Raw genomic sequence first — 18,881 nt, forward strand, 5'->3', positions numbered from 1 at the left:
TACTGATCTTCTACCAGGGGCCAGATGGACAGGACTGGTATCCACCCAGCCCATCCTCAGAACAGGTCAGATCCCATAGGAGCAGCAGACAGGTGTTCAACTGCTCTGTCCACAGTTCTGCAGTATTCGGATGATGTCGTCAATCTCTCCAACAACAGGAAAGAAACACTGGTCCCTCCCTGAAGGTAAGATGATGAGACAAAGTTCCTGGTAGGCACAGAGATGCACAGAGTACCTAAGAGGATAAGGCTGGTATGATGTGTAAATTCAGGTTCATGTTCCTCACAACACATATCTGGGTAATTTCTTTGCCCTTACACAGATGGGATTTATATTGCTTTTGAACATCTGCTGCTGATATTGATGACAATGTGACCACAAAAAAAAAAAAAAAAGCTGAGCCCAACAGATAATGCTACAATCTTTAATAGACTCATTGATTGTCATAAACCTAATGACACCTAAACACAGTTCTCAACAATAATTTTCCTAATTCTTTCATGCAGTTTGATGGCCTGCTGTGGCAGCTTTTCAGAAGTAAGGCCTAAAAGGGCCACTGCACACACATGCATAGTAATTTTTTGATGCCTTCACAAGAACACACAGAGAAATCCCTGCCAGGAGGAATGATATAATTTGCTGGCCTGAACAGGCTAAACTGAGGGTAAACAGAGATAAATGCTGTTGCAGGAAGTGAAGTTCTCAGGCCAAAGCTGCAGACTTCTTAGCTCAGGCTCACACACCACTGGGGATGGGAGTCAAACAACTCAAATATGAAACTCAGGTTTTAGCCATTTACCAATCATGAGTAACAGATTTAAATTTAACTTTTCACCACATATCTTGGATACCATAGAATCACAAAATCATAGTATGGTTAGAGTTGGAAAAGATCTTAAATCTCATCTTGTCACACCCCTGCCATGGGCAGGGACACCTTCCACTACACCAGGTTGTTTCAAAAGCCCTGTCCAAACTGGCCTTGAACACTTCGAGGGATGGGGCTGCCACAGCTTCTCCGGTCAACCTGTGCCAGGGCCTCCTCACCCTCACAAGGAAGAAATTCTTCTCAGTATCCAATCTAACCCTGCCCTCTGGCAGTGGGAAGCCATTCCCCCTTGTCCAATGTCCCTCTCCAGCTCCCTCAGAGCCCCTTCAGGTACTGAAAGGCTGCAGTAAAGTCACCCTGGATGCTTCTCTTCCCCAGGCTGAATAATCTCAACTCCCATAGCCTTTTTTTTTTTCTTTTTTCTTTTCTGATGAATTAGATTTTACTGTTGGAAAATTACAAGACAAAATTAAAGTGCTTCTTTTTTTCAATGAAACCTTTACCTTTTCCCCATGATGCCCTATAAATGAAGTACCAAATGATGTTTATCCTTTTTAAATCTGCAATCTTACATGCTTCATTCTTGCTGGTCATTCTTCAAGAAGAAATATGCCACACTAGTTTCTGCACATACTGACTTCCTTCAGATTTTGGATATTTAGTTCAGATTCCTATTATCCAAGACACAGGAGACACAGCTATGCTGTTTCAGTGCCCATTTCAGAAGGACAATTGGGGATGTTTTTCCACTGGACAACTCAGGTGCTCAGCAAAGTATTCCTGGCCTTCAGGGTTCCCGTGTTCAGGCTACATTTTGGGAAGGGAAGGGGGGCGGTGTGTGCAGGACCCTTCGCATTTCAAGACGAAACAAAGGCACAGGATTGAAGTAAGAATATTTATGATTTTATATACCCTTTATGCTAATGCTTTTTTGTAAGTACGGGCACGTTCAGGAGCTTCTCTTCGGTGAGTTCCCAGTCTTCACGAGCGCCGCAGGACCGGCATCAGCCGAAACCTGCACGGAGCCTCCGTAAGTTCAGCGGCGGGATCCTTCCATCCGGCGGCGTCCCAGAGCTGCTGCCGACGTCCGGGACCGGCGGGTCTCGCCCGCTCCAACCTAGCACCCGGCGGTCAACGCCAGCTGCTATCCCCCACCCACGCCGCCGGCCCCGGGGCTATCGGGCCTCCCCCACTCCAGCAGATTCGCCCAGGGCTGGACGGGGCTCCCGCTGCCAGGCGGCCTCACTGCACATCCTAGCCCCACCACACACCCGCTCGCCCGCCCTAAGAAAGTCGCGGCGTTAAGGGGCTCGGCTGCCTCCAGGGCGGAGCCTGGGGGCGAAAGAGGAGCCCGCAATGGGTCCCGAACGGCCGCGCGCGCCGCACTCACCCACCTCCACCGCTCCCTCCCAGCCGCGCGCGCGCGCCCGTCACGCGGCGGCGCAGAGCCCGCATTGGCCGCGCCAGGGCACTTACGTCACGTGCGTCTTCTAGGCCAACGGGCGGCAGCCGCGTGGCTCCGCCCCTGCGGGGGCCGTTGCCGCGTCGGGTGCGATAACAGCGCGCCGGAGACAAAGTGCGCACCGCAGCGCACCGCGAGGGAGCGGAGCGGCGCGGCGCGGCGCGGCGGGGCGGGACGCGGCGTAACGCGGCGTAACGCAGTGCAGTGCCGGCCGCCCACTTGGCGTGGGGCCGTGACCGGCAGGGGGCGGGGAGACCTCGAGGCGCGCGCGGCCGCCTGTGCATGCGGCGCGGGCTCGAGCCCGATGGCGGCCACTGCCGCCATGTCTCTGAGCAATTACAGCAGCCTGAACCGGGCCCAGCTTACCTTCGAGTACCTGCACACCAACTCGTGAGTACCGGCTGCGGTGGGGCGGGCCCGCGGCTCCCGGCCTGCTCAGGGCCCCGGCTCAGTGCGGTGGTCCTGGCCGAAGCCACGCGGGCCGGTGGGGCTGAGCGACCCCTCTGCCCCCGGCCCGGGCGCTTCGTGATCCCACCGGGACCGGCTGTTGTACCGCGGGCGGGTCCGCGGGTCACGGAGAGCCGGTGCCGCGGGAGGAACAGAGAGGCCTCTTAAGTACCTCTGTGGAGCAGTGCGTGTGCTGCCAAGCTGGCTGCCATACCTCTGCAGCATCTGGCTTTGTGTGTGACAGTGTTTTGCAGATTTTTTTTCAACAGGAGTATGATACTCTTCTTCCAGTCAGATTTTTGCATGTCGCCAGTGAATCCCTCGAAATAACACTTCTTGAGAAGAGGTAAAGCCGATATTTGAAATGAGTTTCTTCTGAGCGCAAGTCTAGAAAATGAGAAGCACTATCAGAAAGCAGTGCTTAACGGGCTCAGGCACCTATCAAGACGTGCCTGCTGCTCCTAAGCCAGTCCGTAAACCTTGTAATGTACAGAGGAAATGAAAGAGCTTGTTCTGCCTGAACTGGAAGAATACTGTGGAACCGCCTGACATTGCTTCGTTTTGATCAGCTGGTCACCGGCTTGAGATTGTCTGCCAGTGTTCTGTGGAAGAGTTGACTTACTCTTACCAATCAACAGAAGAACAAATAAAGTGCAGGTTTATCTTTTTGTTTCCCTTTTCAACATGTGAAGAATCACGGTGGTCTGCAGCAGTCTAAAGATGACACAGAAACATGGGCAACTTGGTTTCAAAGTAGATTTGTCTGGTTCTGTTGGTAATGAGATACATCTGCAAGAGTAGTTATGACTAATCTTACATATGCCAAGAGCATTACAATCCATTTGTTTTCTGAATCAGGAATATAATGGGCTTTGAACAGGGAAGTAAACCTATTAATGGCTCCATGACAGCTTTGGGTCTGCTCTCTAGCTTGGCTGGTAGCAGTTGCATGTGGAGTGAACGGTCTGCTGCCTGAAGACGAACAATACTGAGTTACGTTTTGGTGCTGTTGTTGATTTGTGAAATTCTCATGTCCAGCTCCAGAAGACAATCTTTTTTATGGATTAGAAGACCATGCAGATGATGGCAGTGCTCTGTCAGCAGACTGTATTTGCCTGCAGAGCTCCAGAACTCTGTTCATCTTCGTAAGAAGAAAAAGCCTGTGCTGTAGAAAAGACTGAGTTGTTGCTGCTGCCCTCAAGTATATGCAAGCTACTTCATATTGCCAGTGTGCTTACGCTGCTGGTCTGCTTGTGGTGTGCTGCATGTCTGCGGTGATACCTGTATTACCAAATTGTTGGGAGGAGCTGGAAACTAATGCTTGGATAGGCCAAAGCCAGGGCTTCTTGTCCATCATGAAGAAAGAGCCTTTTGAGGTTGTGGGAATCAGTGCATAAGTCAAATCCTTCCCTAAGAATAGCAATGGGAGTAATGGAAGCAATTTTAAAAACAAAGAAAGTCCCAAGCTAATGCATGACAAACTACCCCTCCTGCTCCTCCAGTAAAAGAATAAGAGGAAAAAAAAAAATAGAACCAATCCCCAAATCAGAAGATGGCTTTTGATGGAGGACACTGGTCTTTTGGACTGCTCTCTCTTGTTGAGGAGGATCATCCTATCTCAGATAAATTCTAGTTCAGTGCTAAAGGTGTTCTCATAGTCAAGGAGGTGGAAATTCTTTAAATTGCAGTGAAAGACCAGCCATCTGGCTGTTAGGTTGCAGAAGAAAACCATGTCTTTTTTTTCCTTCCTTCATAAGACCTTTAGGAAAACTTTCCATATGTCTAACTCAGAGCACTCAGTCTGAAGTGCTTTACAGGAGACAGTTGATCAGGTCCCTGAGCTTGAGGACCTGCAGCAGATCTTTCCAATAGCAGCTTAATTCTTACATGTCTGATGGCATGTTGAGTTGATCTTCCAGCATCTACATAAATCAATTCAGTTGCCATATTTTTCTAAAAAAAAAAAAAATACCACCATGCTTTTTCAAGTGCTTTGCTTGATGAGTAGTTGTGTGGAGACAGACTTTTTAGTAAGTTCTGTAGTAATAGGACAGAGGGTAATGGCTTTAAACTGAGAGTGTAGATGCAGACTAGATACAAGGAAGACATTCTTCCTTATATCTCTTTCTCTGGTTGCCCAGAGAAGCTGGGGCTGCCTCGTCCCTTGAAGTGTCTAAGGTTGGCTGGGGGCTTGGAGCAACCTGGTGTAGTGGAAGGTGTCCCTGCCCATGACTGGAGGTTGGACTAGATGACTTTTAAAGGTCTTTTCCAACCCGTATGATTCTGTGTTAAAGCTCTTTTAGATCCTAGAGTGAAAATCAGTGTGCATAAGCACATGAAAATTACATATGCCTTGTTTTATGACTTCCCAGAGTCACCTGCGTACCTTCACATTGGTCTTGCTTAAGAATTAAATTCTGTTACATTACGATACTTCCAAAGTTATTCATTGAGATGATGCCAAAAATATACCTGAGACCAGCCAATTTGAGTTTGCATATTTTGAATATTTATAATAAAATATTGAAGGAGTTTATTAAAAATTGAGGACCTGAAATTGTGTTCTAGCAGTAGGTAGGCTTTAGCTTGTGATGGAACTTGAGTGGTTTTCTGTAACTGGAATTGTTCTCGTGAATACAGTTGGAATGGAAGAAGGGCCCTCAAATAGACTTGAAGATGACTAAATGGTGGACTTGAGGAAAAATAGTAATAACAGACCAACTGTTACCGATAGGTAAGGCTTTGTAGAGGAAAAGGCCTTGTAACATGGCTCTGGCTTGTCACTTAGGCTAAGTAGAAAGGAACTATGGGAGAATGATTCAGCTGGAATAGATAGACATGAGAACCTGAGAGACTGCTGTGTGACATTTGCGTGTCCACCTCGTGGTGTTTGGTGGTTGGTTGACTTGGGCTTGTTGTGCCTTAAGACTGTGTAAGGTGATAACCACTTAACTGCTTAAAAAGACTGGGGTTTTTCCAATAAACAGTCCTCCTTTGCGCCTGCCTGGGGTCTCTGTGTCACTCATTAGCACCATAGCTGGCGAACAAATGTAAAAACCAACAATATCTCCCCACCCCCAAACTCCCTCTTCCTGTGCTTTTTTTTCCATTTTGGCTTGAAACAGAGTGCAGTACTTAGAGAATGGCTGTTGTTCCTGGCACACGTGCCAAAATAAAACATTTTCCCAGATGTGACCTCATGCAGAACAGAAGTAAAGTCTTGCATCTCTCATTAGTAATTAGGTACTTGTCTGCAGGGTTTGGAGTCCAACTAGGTTCAAACAGGAGGTTCCTGTAGGAACTGCTCACAAAACAAGCTTTTCTTCCCTTGGGATATTACTCCAAATGATTGTAGAGGTGTTTGAAGTTGGTCGTGTTTTAGGGCTGTCTAACTTGATCTTTTGTAACCTATGTTTCAATAAATTGCCAGCGTTGGACTCCCCTGTTCTATTCTGTGTCAAGCCTGCAATTCTGCGTGGAGCTGGCTCAAATGGAAGTTGCACATTTTGGGATGGCCCAGGCCAGTCTGTGTCTACCAAGATGAGCTACTGCTGAGACTATGGATTTTGACAGTACTTTCCTCCCTTCTATAAGTTGTTTCACCCATTGAACTGCAGTCATAGTTGTATTTTGAATGCTCTGGTAAAGGTTGTTGATACCTCTGATGATGCCTGTCTAAAATACACTCAGGTGTTTGCAGGTTACTTGCAAGCTCTGATAGACTTCATTTTGCCGACAGCTTTTCTCACTTTTTAAAAGTTGTCTTGCAAGTAGAATAATCCCAAACTTTTTTGGGGAGGTGTGAGAAATTGTCACTAGTTGATCATGATGGATGTGAAGTATTTCCGGCACTTTTGACTATAAGGCAAGACCATGGAGGTTAAGATTAGTTGATTGAACCAGGCCAAAGCACTTCATGTGACTTTAGTTAGATATTGACAAGTGTGTTGAAATTTATAAACTGAGTAGAAGACTTTCATGGTGGATATTCAGTTTTAGTGATAAATAGATGCTTGTAAGCTCAAGAGAGCTCTTGAAGTCTGTAATCATCCTACATATCTGCTCACTCACATTCCCAGTGGGATGGGGAGGTGAATCAGACAAGGGTAAAGACCATGGGCTGGGATAAGAACAGTTCAGAAATTGAAGATACGATGTTCAGAAAGATATGATGATAATAATAGGAAAAAGAGAGAGGAATAAACCCCAAAAGTCAAGTGATGCCCCATACAATTGCTCAGCACCTGCTGACCCGTGCCCAGCCTGTCCCTGAGCAGCAATTGACTCCTCCTGGCCAGCTTCCCCAGTTTATAGACTGAGCAGGACATTCTGTGCTCTGGAATATTCCTCTGGCTGATCTGTGTCAGCTGCCCTGACCATGCTCCCCTCCAGTTTCTTGTATAGCTGACCAGTGGAGCCTAGAGCACTGAAAAGTCCTTGATTTAGGGTATGCATGGCTTGACACGAGACATCAGTGTTGTTATGGACACTGTTCTCACACTAAATTCAAAACACAACACTTAACACCTACTGAGAAGAAAACTAACTCTATCCCTGCTGAAACCAGAACAGCAGGAAATCCTGCTCAAAGGAAAGAACACCAAGATTGTGTTTCCATGGAAGCTTTCTGATTGAGTACATAGTCTTCCAAACACTGTTCCCTTTGGTCTTGTCTCTGTGGGAGAGTGGAGATATGGAAATCTCTGTTCCCATGGTTTTAGCGATAACTTTGAAGGCTGATGTGTTATCCGCTGACTGGAGAAGGGTTGATTTAGTGTGATGACCCTGAAGATGGATATGAAAGCTAATTTTGTGGTTATTAGCAGTGTGGACAGCTACACATTTTATGTCTGGGAAGCGCCTGTGTGTCTGTTCTCGGAAGGCTGAAAATATTTATTAATATCTTCTCTTTGGTCACCTGTTGGCCTTTGTGTATAGTGGTGAGAGCAGGTTGTATGTGAGGATTTTGTGCAAACTGGAATATGTTGAAACCACTTTCTGAGGTCTTGTCCTCTTTATTAAACATCCTAGAGGAGCAAGAAATCCCAGCAACTGTTTCTCCAGGTCTTTGCTGTTAACATTGTGGCGGATATATGGCTCATCTCTGTTTGAAATAATTGTTAGATATGCAAGTTCAGTTGCCAGCTTGGGCATGAAGTGGAGATAGGGCATTTATGTTGACAGACAATGTATTGTAATGATTTTTGTTAACTTCTTAAGTTTTTCTCGTTATCTATCTTCTTTCAATGTTGAGGCATATAACTAATGGTCTCCAAATGGGAGATGCTTATAAGAGATGGCACTTAAGAGGCTGGAAACTGAACATGTCTCCTGAGATTGTACTGAAGGGGTAGCTGGGTTCATGATTTTAGCATTAAGTTGGGAATCTGGCATGGTACAGTAGTGTCAGAAGACTCTTTCTCTGGATTAGCAGCAGTTGCACCTACTGGAATTTAGCCAGGATCAGGAAGCTTTTTTCTGTCTCAAATAACTTCTGCAATGAGACTGTGTGCATGGGGGAGACTCACCTTGTTCATGATATTGTCCATGTCTTGTTGCCCAGAGCAGCTGTGGCTACCCCATCCCTGGAAGTGTTCAAGGCCAGGTTGAACAGGAATTGGACCAAGGTGTCTGTACCCGTGGCAGGAGGATTGGAACAAGATGAACTTTAAGGTCCCTTACAACTTAAACTGTTCTGTGATTCTATGCTAATCCTCATCTGGCCATATTTACATATAGGCAGTGTTTAGTTGCTGTAAAAAGACCTGTCCGTCTGGTGAATAAGACCTTCCATGAACTGTTGACTGGGTTGTAGGTTGGTTCATTGGATCATCATGTTCTCTATCTTGTCAGTGTGCCTGCAATACGTTTCAGACCATAGTGAGCTGCAGTTTGGGGCAGGGTGGCTGCTACATGCCTGCCTCTGGCAAACACTGAATCACTCATTCCTAGTCTGCTGCCAGCCAGACCATAATGACTTGATTTGTTTAAAATGTAGCTGAGATTCTAATTTATTTAGAGGTCTCATTTTTAAGTATTGGTGTAACCTTGCTGACTTCTGTGTTTCATTGCAGAACTACTCATGAGTTCTTGTTTGGTGCCCTTGCTGAACTTGTAGATAACGCCAGGTATGTACCTGCAACTGCCTGATTCCCAAGGTAACTTTGGTTAAGATTTAATTCACTTATGTATTAGCTGATCTTAAGCAATTGCCACTTCTAGTAGACTTTGCAAGAAATACAAAGTAGAAGACATTGCTGCAATTTAGTATGAATATTTCACTTGGTCCTCTTACACTGCCACATCAAACCCCTAAAAAAATTATTCCTGGAAAGATGGGTTTTATTGAATCCTGAAACAACTCATATTGGAAAGGAAATTGATAGAAGACACAAGTTAGATTTAAAGAAAAAAACAGTCTGCCTTTTTATGTAAAGAAATTGGTAAAATAAATATTACAGGACCTGTGACTCCTATGATATCTAAATCATCATAGTATCAAACATGACAATGAAAATAAAATCAGAAGTGGGATGCTGAAAAATAGAGCAAGAACAGCTAAAGGAATTTCAACACTTGAGGAGACATGGTCTTTGGAAATTGCAGGTGTTGGGCGGTCTGTCTCTCGTGTGTGTGGCAAATCCATGCTATAGCAGCCTCCCAAGCCTTGTGTGCTTTTCTCTTGAGCTGAAGGAAGTACTGTTGTGAAGCATTATGGAAGTATTTTGGGATTGTTTTCTCTCAAATGTGATTTGTCACAATGTGCAGTGTGGGATGTAAGGAGCTGAAACTGGGGTGGTTTTGAGCAGTAAGACTTCCGTTTAGGTAATCAGCTTTGTGTGTTTGTGCCAGCTGGTGCTGTGTTCACTGTTGCTACAAGGTAATAAAAAGTGGCGTCATTCGGGTGGTTTTCCCTTCACCTCTTAGTTCCCCTTGCGTGGCAGAGAGGTTGTCTTCTGGGAAGAAGGTGGCTGGGCTGGAGGTATAAAATTAAAGCAACGTGGCTGTGGCATTTGTCAAGTGGGGTTTTGTTACAGCACTACAGCTCCACTCCTCTAGTCAGTAAACCAAGGTTGATTTGAGAAGAGGGCAGTAGTGCTGTACATGCTGTACTTTCAAATGCACCGGAGGATGCAGTGTGTGAAGGGCTTCACTTCAGTGATCTTGTAATAACAGTTTCCTGTAACAATTGTTAAATGTATTGAGATGGAGCTTTGGAGTTACTAAACCTTTTGTAGGTAGTTTGACAAAAAAACTGTAGGTGTTGTTTCTTTCCTTCAGGAGGGAGCTCAGAAGTGTGTTCTCATTTGATTCCCAGCCCCAGAATGATGTTTGTTAGCATGCCAGTGATACTCCTGTCACCAGATCTGTTTGTGTGCCAGCAATGTCTTATGCTCAAGTTTAGGTTCAAGTAGACAAAAAGTAGGATGTTTTCTGTCAGTGATGACTGTGGGGCCTCTGTGAACTTTGATCTGTGCAGCCAGTTATTTTGGAAATAGTTGTATATGTGCCTGGATTTTTAGCTTCATTTCTGTTTAACATATGAATAACAATTGTGTATTTATTTTTTTCTAGAGATGCAGATGCCACGAGAATAGATATTTACACTGGTAAGTCACTCCTGCCACTTCCTTGCATGTCAGCAATTAAGTCAGTAGTTAACTTGGATTTAGGCTGCAGATGTGTGTTGTCCTTGATAGAATGAGGGTGCTTATGCCCAGTCCTGGGGTCAGAGCTGGGCCCCTCCAGACGAGAAAGACACTGAGGGGCTGGAGTGTGTCCAGAGAAGGCAAGGGAGCTGAGAAAGGGGCTGAAGCACCAGTCGGATGAGAAGTGTCTGAGGGAGCTGTGGGGCTCAGCCTGGAGAAAAGGAGGCTTAGGGCTTCTTGTTCCTACACCTCCCTGACAAGAGGGTGCAGCCAGGTGTGGGGTGGGCTCTTCTTCTGGATAGCAAGTGACAGAAACAAGAGAAAACAGCTTCAAGTTGTGCCAGGAGAAGTTTAGATCGGATATTAGGGAAAATTTCTTCACTGAAAGTGTGATCAGACACTGGAACAGGCTGACCAGAGCGGTGGGGGAGTCATTATCTACCCCTGTTTAAAAGATGTGTAGATCTGGTGTTTAGGGACATGGTTTAGTGAACTCAGCTCTGTTAGGTTTGTGATTGGACTTGATCTGAAAGGTCTTTTCCAACCTGAATAATTCTATTCTACCATTCCTTCTGTGCCATAGTGCCTGTTGTCTTTCAAAAAGGAGTACCTTTACAAATACCTTGGGGAAGCAATTAAGTCAGCCTTCAGCTGTCAGGTGAAGTGAGTCACTGTTTGTACTGGATGCTTAAAAACTACACTTACAATACAGTTTTGTAGTGCATACTTAGATATAGTGTAAAGTGAAGAAGTTCTCAGCCATTTTGTAACAGAAATCTGGTGCTCTTTGTTACATCTTAGGCATATTGCAGGTGTACAAGTCCCATTTGTTGTCTTAATTTTGTTGTTAACACCGATTCCATTTTATGGAACTTTTAACTTTTGCTTGTGGGAGCAGTGAATAAGTCTTCTCTTGTAGAGCGACGGGAGGACCTACGAGGTGGATTCATGCTATGTTTTTTGGATGATGGAACAGGAATGGATTCAAGTAAGTGACAGGAAGTTATACTTGCATTTTCAAGCTGAGATTTCATGTTATGGTTTAAGTTGAATTAACAGCTTGGTTCTTTTGAAAAGAGCATGTTCTGTGCCTGTATACATGTTCCTGCCTCTCTGCTGGCTTTTTCACACTGTATTACATATCAAACTATTTATCTCTTCCATTGCAGAAGATGAATCTGGTCAAAATAAAAGTGTTTTGCTGCATTAATAGAGTTGGGTCATGGGTTTTCCCCAAAAGACAGCAGTTGCAGAATTGACTTCAGGACTGAAACCTGTCAGTTTTGGTTTTTCACAACTAAATACACCCAAAAAGCACAAAATAGGGGTGTGGGTCACCTCCAAACAGTAGCCTTTCGGCTCCGCACAAGCACCACAAAACAGGAGCTTTACAGCTCCGCACAAAACACCGAGCAGAACTAAGGAAAGGCCTCTGCCACAAACCACAGATGGGAGGGCCTTCCCACAAGACAGGAATTGCAGAATGGACTTCAGGACTGAAACCTGCCAATTTTGCATTTTTAGAACAAAACACACGAAAGGGAACTAAAACCCTCATATCAGTTTACTACAACTTCCACAACTTCTTCAGAGAAAGCTGCATCAGAATTCCCAAGAGTTCAGGCCCCCACAGGGGAGAGCTCAATCTCCACAACCCCCTCAGAGAAAACTGCCGTCAAATTTCTAAGCATGCAGAAGAAATGAGAATATGTACAACCCCTCAAAGGAAGTTGGTATAAGTGGTTAAGAATTCCTATGGAAGTCTTAACAACTCTCACAGCCTTTTAAAAGATGTAGTGTTTATATTTGTAAGATATAGTACAAAAGGAAGCGTATGAAATAATTTCATAAGAGGAGACAATACTATTGTGAAACGCACTTAGAGTCAGAGAATGCTGTCCTGCCAACTATGCCAATAAAATGTTAGTATCGAATTATTAAGGTTCTTTGGAAATACCTCTGCCCAAATTAAGGTGCAAATGAGACCATATGCCAGTCAATAGTATGCCTTTTATTTGATAGTAAATATGATAGATAGAGAGAAGAGTGAAAAGAGAAGTTGGAAAAGAGATGGGGGGATAGCAGAGGGTGACAGGGACAGAATAAAGAAAATATCACCATCCGTGGATCCCCAACGATGTTGCATTGATCCTCTCCAGCTGGTCTTCTCGGTGGTGATGGTCCCCCCAGAAAAGCATAGAATCCCATTGGTTAATATGCACTCAGGCCAGGTGGCAATGTCCAGGCATGTCCCCCCGGGGGAGGGGTCACTCTCTAGCAGCAGACTCTGGATCTGTTGCATCACATGCAGTCTTGTGGTGCAAGGCCTAGGACTCTGGGGTGTCTTTGATGGATTGTGACTCCCCCTCAGCTGCTTCTCACGTGAAAGGCCTGTGGGGCTGGGGGTTCCACAGCTGGGCCAGTTTGTGCAAGGAGGATGGGTGTTCATTGCCTCTGACCAGAGGTTACACCATGCACCCGAAACCTCCTTCCCTCACTGCCTCGGCTGGGGGGGAGGTCCGTGTAAACCTGGCTTCTGTGAGCTGCGCTCTCCCCCCACCCTAAACTCAGCCAGGGATGATTCTCAGTGCAGCTGGTGGCTTTGGCCTTTGTGGATGCATACCCTTCCCTCAGCCTGAAATGACTGAACAATAAGTTTCCCTTTATCTAATCTCAGCAGTTTGACTTTCAGTCCAAAGTCCCAGTCAGGTATCTTCAGCGAGGCTTCTTTGATTGTAGCTTCTTTATACAGTTTTTGTTGTAATGAGCAAAACTTTGTATCAATGTTTGAGGCATGAGCTATTTCAATCTCTGACAGCCTGGCCTGAAGTTTCTCAGAACACTGAAGTTGCCTGGGGGCTGAAAGGAGAACAGTGGAGCCAGAAGGGGAACAAGCACAAGATTTGATGGCATAAGCCTTTTCCCCATCTGACTGCCAGGTGGTCCGTGTGTCTTGGCTGTAAGCAGAAGGTATGCCATGGCAGAAATTAGAGGCTCAGCTTCAAAAACACTTTGCCAGTTTCATCATTGACATTGTGGCTGAGATCAATACTGGACAACATAAAATCTTAGTAATATGAGAAGAATATAACAAATGTGTTTCTGCCTTGTGAATATTGATGTAAATTGGTGTTGTATGTAGCAGGAGAAAGCTAAAAACTTTTCTGCTTTGCTTTAGCATCAATGAACAGCACTGTCAACCCATCTTCTTTGAATCTTGAGGACTGTTAAATCATCCTGTGAGGAGCTCTCTATGGGGCAGAAAAGTTGGGTGAAATTGAGAGGTGAATTTAGAGAAGACAAGGGAAATGGGTAAATAAGTAATGACTAAAGTTTTTGCACTGATTCCTCAGTACTTCAGCTTCTTCTTTTGATATTGTCATAGTTTAACCCCAGCTGGCAGCTCAGCCCCACACAGCTGCTTACTCCTCCTCCACTAGGATGGTGGAGAGACTCAGAAGGGTAAAAAATGAGGAAACTTCATGGGTTGAGATAAATACAGTTTAATAGGGAGAGCAAAAAGCTGTGCACACAAGCACAGCAAACCAAGGAATTCATTCCCCACTTCTTTTGACTAATCTTTCAGCTAAGTGTTGAAGAATTTTATCTTTATAGCCTGAGATGCTCAGTAAAGAAGATGGGCAGATACTATGCGTTGCAGGGGTATTTCATAGCATTATGCATTGTATACAGCAAATGCCATGTAGTTTGTGTGCTTTGACTGTTCTGATGCTTGACCAAGGGCAGCCAGGTGGAGTCTCCATGTGCAGCACCATTTGCCTGTCAGCATGGGCAGAAGCAGCTAAGGAGAGTCATTCAAACTCCCTGCATGGGGCTCTCTGGTTCCACCCTTGCAGTGAAATCTGAGCTTTAATTTCTCGTAATGCAAGATCTACCAGTTTTAAAGACATCCTGAAGATTTCCGATTTGACTTTACGAGATGTCAGCAGAAAACCTTTTATTTGGCTTTTCTCCCTTCATACAGACCTTGCCTCCACAGAAATCATGGATCTTGAGAGTGTTTTATTTTTGTGCATTGTAACTTTAAGAATTATTTTTATTGTACATAAAGCTTGTACATAAAGCACGTACATAAATACATGTTAAAAATAATAACTCCGTGACTTGCTGTAGTGCTGTTGGAGCCCATGCTAGCATGGGATCGTCCCAAGTCAACAGATAAGACAGCTTGGAAGGCTGGATGAGGCACCATCTGAGGATGATGAGTGAATAAACCCAGGTGCGTCTGGACACTTCTAAACAGAGGGAAGAGCTGAAGGGCTCAATTTAACTGTTCCAGTGACACATTCTCCATGTTACTCTGTCTTGTTGCTGTTCTCTTTGGTCTTGGTCCTGTTCTCTTTGGTCTTGTTCTGTCTTGGACAATTCTAGATTTGTCTGGCAGGCTCTGAAAACAAGGATATAATGAGGCAGTTGGTCAGATTTGAGCGCTCTGTCTGATGACTCCTGATTAGTAAGCCAAATGACAACTCCTCATTTCTAAAATTAGATGTGTTTGTCAAGTGATTCCTGCTGCAGTTGCATTCAGGACTCGCTGCATTGGTGCTCTTGATCACTCTGGGTTGTGTGGTCTGAAGATCAAAACACACACTCAAGCTGCTAACATCCCACACTGTAGAGTCATCAGTTACCAAAAGTTCTGAGGATTCAGTGATGCCACAGAACACCTCTTTTCAAAAGAGCCATTATGTCCTGCAGAAAGGTATCAGAATTATAGAATAGACTGAGTTGGAAGGGACCCACAAGGATCATGGAGTCTGGCTCCTTGCCCTGCACAGGGCACCCCAAAATCCCGCCCTGTGCCTGAGAGCGTTGTCCAAATGCTCCTGGAGCTCTGTCAGGCTTGGGACCATGACCACTGCCCTGGGGAGCCTGTTCCAGTTCCCGACCACCCTTTTGGTGAAGAACCTTTTTCTGATTTCCAATATTAGAAAGTATATTACTACTCAGTAAATAATCTCTGCCTCCAACGCAGAGAATAATAGTACTGGCCCAAAAGTCTGCCATTTTTATAAGGAACTAGATAGGAGTCCATTAGAAAACCAAACAATAGATCTCATGCAGCACATCAGATTTCTCATACTATCAGTAAAATCACTACTGGGAATACTCGAGCTTGAAATGTTATGTACTGCCTGGCTCTGAAAATGCTGCATGAATTTAATGAATCAAAATACAGGTTGAATGATTCAATGAATCAACCTGTAGGTTGAAAAAGTGTAACAACTGGTTTAGGAAGTGACCTGTAGTTTTATTCTTAAGCAATTGAAGAAAATAAGTTTCTACCTGGCACTTTCATCACAGAACTGCTCAGATTGGAAAGTACTTCAAAGATCATTTGTTCCAGCCTTTCACTCATGGAAATGGGAAGAGATGATTTAGCGCCCTGTCTCTCCAGTGATGGGGACTCCACCACATACTTGGGGAGATTGTTCCAGTGATTGATTGTTTGACTGATCTCTAAAAATTTTCTTATTTAAGAAGAAACTTCTCCCAATGCAACTTGTATCTATTGCTCCTAGGGAAGGGAGAGCCTTTATCCTCTTTTTAGCTACCCTTCAAGTACTGTAACACTATGATGAGATACCCCCTGGACCCTCTCTTCTTGAGGAAGGAGATCTAGTTATCCTCATAGGGCAGATTCTGCAACCCTCTGATCATCTCCTTTGCACCCTGTCCAGTCTGTCTGCATCTTTACTGAATTGAGGAGACAGAACTACACACACTACTGCAGGTGGGGCCCAACAAACACGGAGTTGAGTGGGATAATCATATCTTCATCTCTTTGGCAATGTCCCTATGGATACAGTCCAGGATTCTGTTTGCCTCTGTTGCTGCTTTAGGACACTGCTGGGTCATACTCAGCTTGTTGTCCACCAGCTCTGCCAACCCTGCAGATGCCAGTCTGTGCTGGCCTCTCGGGTGACTCAATCCTAGGGCAGGACTGTACGTGTCCTTTGAGCTTCAGACACATCTTGCTTGTCCACTATTCCAGCCTGTCCATGTGTCTAAGGAAGTACTCCTTACGTGCCTAGTTCATCCCCATCAACAAAGCTGGTGAGGGTGTAAAAGCACCCATTATCCAGATCCTGTATGGAGATGTTGAGCAATGTGGGGCACAGCATCAATCCCCAGGGTCTCCGCTTGTGACAGGCTGCCAGCCAGAGTGAAAACCATTGATGATCACTTCTGAGCATGATCCATGTGTCAGTTCCCTACTTGTTTTGTATATCACCTGCCTGGTGTGTGTCTCTCCAGTTTGTCCAGGAGTAGGGTGTGGGAAACTGTGTCCCAACACTTTGCTGAAATCCAGCCAAACACCCACTGCTCTCTCCATATGGACAGAAAGTGCTGCCTTGTAGAAGGTGGCCAAATGAGTCAGGTGTGACTTCCCTTGGTAAGTCTCTGCAGACTTAGCCCAGTCACCTGCCTCATCTGGCTTGTAATACTTTCCAAGAGGATTCATTCCGCTGCTTTTTGAGAGATTGAATCAAATATATAAGTTCTTGCTTTTTTCAACTGTATTTTTAAAGTTTGGAAGCTCTAAACAGGTTTTGTTTTAATGCAAGCAATTAATTACTAGTGTTTTGGTTGCTTTATCAGATCTTGTATTTTAAAAATACTGTTTATCCAAGGCTCACAGTGGTGAGGAACACTATTTAACTGGAACTCCAACTCCTACTTTAGAGTGTATACAGACACTTTCACGTATGCACCGTGACTCTTGGGAGCCATTTTCAGGGGAGTGGTCTACACAATTCTCAGGAGAAAATGTCTCTTTAACCTGTTTAATGTTAAATCTTAATCCTAAACTTTGATATTTCCTCTAAAGTTAACATATTTTTAAAATAAATTGCAGGAACATATATTGAAGTGATTTTTCAATCACTGGCTATTCCCAGTCAATGCCCCATGTGGGCTTGGTGTCCTGTGTTTGTTACAGTGACAAAGGACCTTACAGCTTCTCCCTTGTTCCCATATCGCAGGGAAAGCTCAGGTTTGCTTTACGCTTATTTCCCCTAGGCAGTGAATTAAAATTCTTTAGCTCTGGGATATCTTTTGAGGATGCTGTTGAGTCCGCTGCAAGTACTCCGCCTAATGTGAATGTAGCAGATGAATTTGTGGAGAAGACAGGAAGTATCATTTTCTCTGCTTGGATTGGGACCTTCTTTAGTGCATCCTCAGCTGAAAAACCTGGAGATACAGGAGGACTCTGCTCAATGAGTGAAGCCAGGTCTGACTTCAGGAACACTCAGGAACTAAACAGCTCCATCCACCAGTTCCTTCATCCCAGGCATCCAATGTTTCTTATGAAGAATCTTTTTATATGTACCCTTGATTTCTTGGGCTTTGAAGATTGACCTGCCATCTTGAGTGAATTTCTTCAGCTTATTTTTTCTTATTTGTTTTGCATAGATCTCCTTCCCCCCTTTTCCTTGCTGGAGAGTTTGGCTTTTTTAAATCCAGTAACTCTGAGACACAACAAAACAAAAATAATGTGACTAAAATAGCCTTAAGTGAAACACCCTCCAGAGCCTTAAAAGAGCTGGAAAAAAATTACTTTGTATCTTAATTCTTGGGAGGATATAAGTATTAAATCTCTCCTAAAAACAGCCTGGAGCAGAAGTGCTCCCTCACATTCCCCTCAGCTCAGCACCAACTTCATCCCTCTGCCCTGAAAGAAGAATCATAATAGGGTGGTTTCAGACATCCAGCATTGAGTGATAAACCATTGAGTGGTCACCTTTCCTGTGAGATGAAATGCTTTGGATAATTACTCTCAACCATTTTTAGGCTTTCTAAAGGGATTTCTTAAAAATAGTTACTGAAAAATGTTTGTAGAGCAAAAAGGTTCAAATAGTCCCCTTTTTAGAATATCCCCTATCTGCTTTCCTAACCAGGCTTTAAATATAATACAGTAATAATAAAAACAACATCATCATCATCATCATCATCATCATCATCATCATCATCATCATCAACATCCTTACCCAAATCTCAGATACAAGACATTCCAGTGTTTTCTTTCTTTGGCTAGAAAATACTACAGTAGGCTGAAGTGAAGGCAGAGGTACCCTTATCCAGTCCAAAGCTGTTTCTGGAATTGTTGTGGAGCTCCATTATGAACAGCTGCAGTTGAGGTAGTGAGGTGTTTGTACAGTTCTTCTCCTGTATTTGTGTCTTTAAATCTGAATATCTGAAAATGGCATTCTGACACCAGCTCAGTGATGTCATGTCAGACCAATGGTGTTAGTACTGAATATTTTACTGATCTATGCTAGTAGGCCTGTGTGAGTCTCCTGCGTGCTGAAATCTAGCTTGTCCATGGGCTCAGCCTCCCCGTAGCTGCCTGGTGGGGTGAGTGAGGTCTTGTGCTCCCTTACAGCTTGTGTATGCATTTGTTTTTAGCCCTCATGGTAAGACACTTTGTGTTCCTTGTGTCTGGAATTAAACTTAATTTCTCCCAGTAAAC

The 18,881-nt window shown here is 44.4% G+C and overlaps 1 protein-coding gene across 6 annotated transcripts in view; it reads left to right on the forward strand.

Annotated features, from left to right (window-relative positions):
- Nucleotides 1-2,460: 2,460 nt before the first annotated feature.
- Nucleotides 2,461-18,881, forward strand: part of MORC2 (MORC family CW-type zinc finger 2) — a 31,661-nt gene continuing 15,240 nt past the window's right edge. For 2 of the 6 annotated variants that reach the window (XM_085076327.1, XM_085076328.1), the window contains exons 1-4: nucleotides 2,461-2,681; nucleotides 8,813-8,866; nucleotides 10,314-10,348; nucleotides 11,307-11,375. In XM_085076327.1, the coding sequence (XP_084932453.1) occupies nucleotides 2,596-2,681; nucleotides 8,813-8,866; nucleotides 10,314-10,348; nucleotides 11,307-11,375 (244 nt within the window). In that variant the 5' untranslated portion in view covers nucleotides 2,461-2,595. The other 4 variants (XM_085076331.1, XM_085076330.1, XM_085076332.1 and 1 more) reach the window with 4 other exon arrangements.

The sequence above is a fragment of the Lichenostomus cassidix genome, chromosome 15 (genome assembly GCF_008360975.1).
Source record: "Lichenostomus cassidix isolate B80296 chromosome 15, HeHo_3.0, whole genome shotgun sequence".
NCBI classification, from domain to species: Eukaryota; Metazoa; Chordata; class Aves; order Passeriformes; family Meliphagidae; genus Lichenostomus; species Lichenostomus cassidix.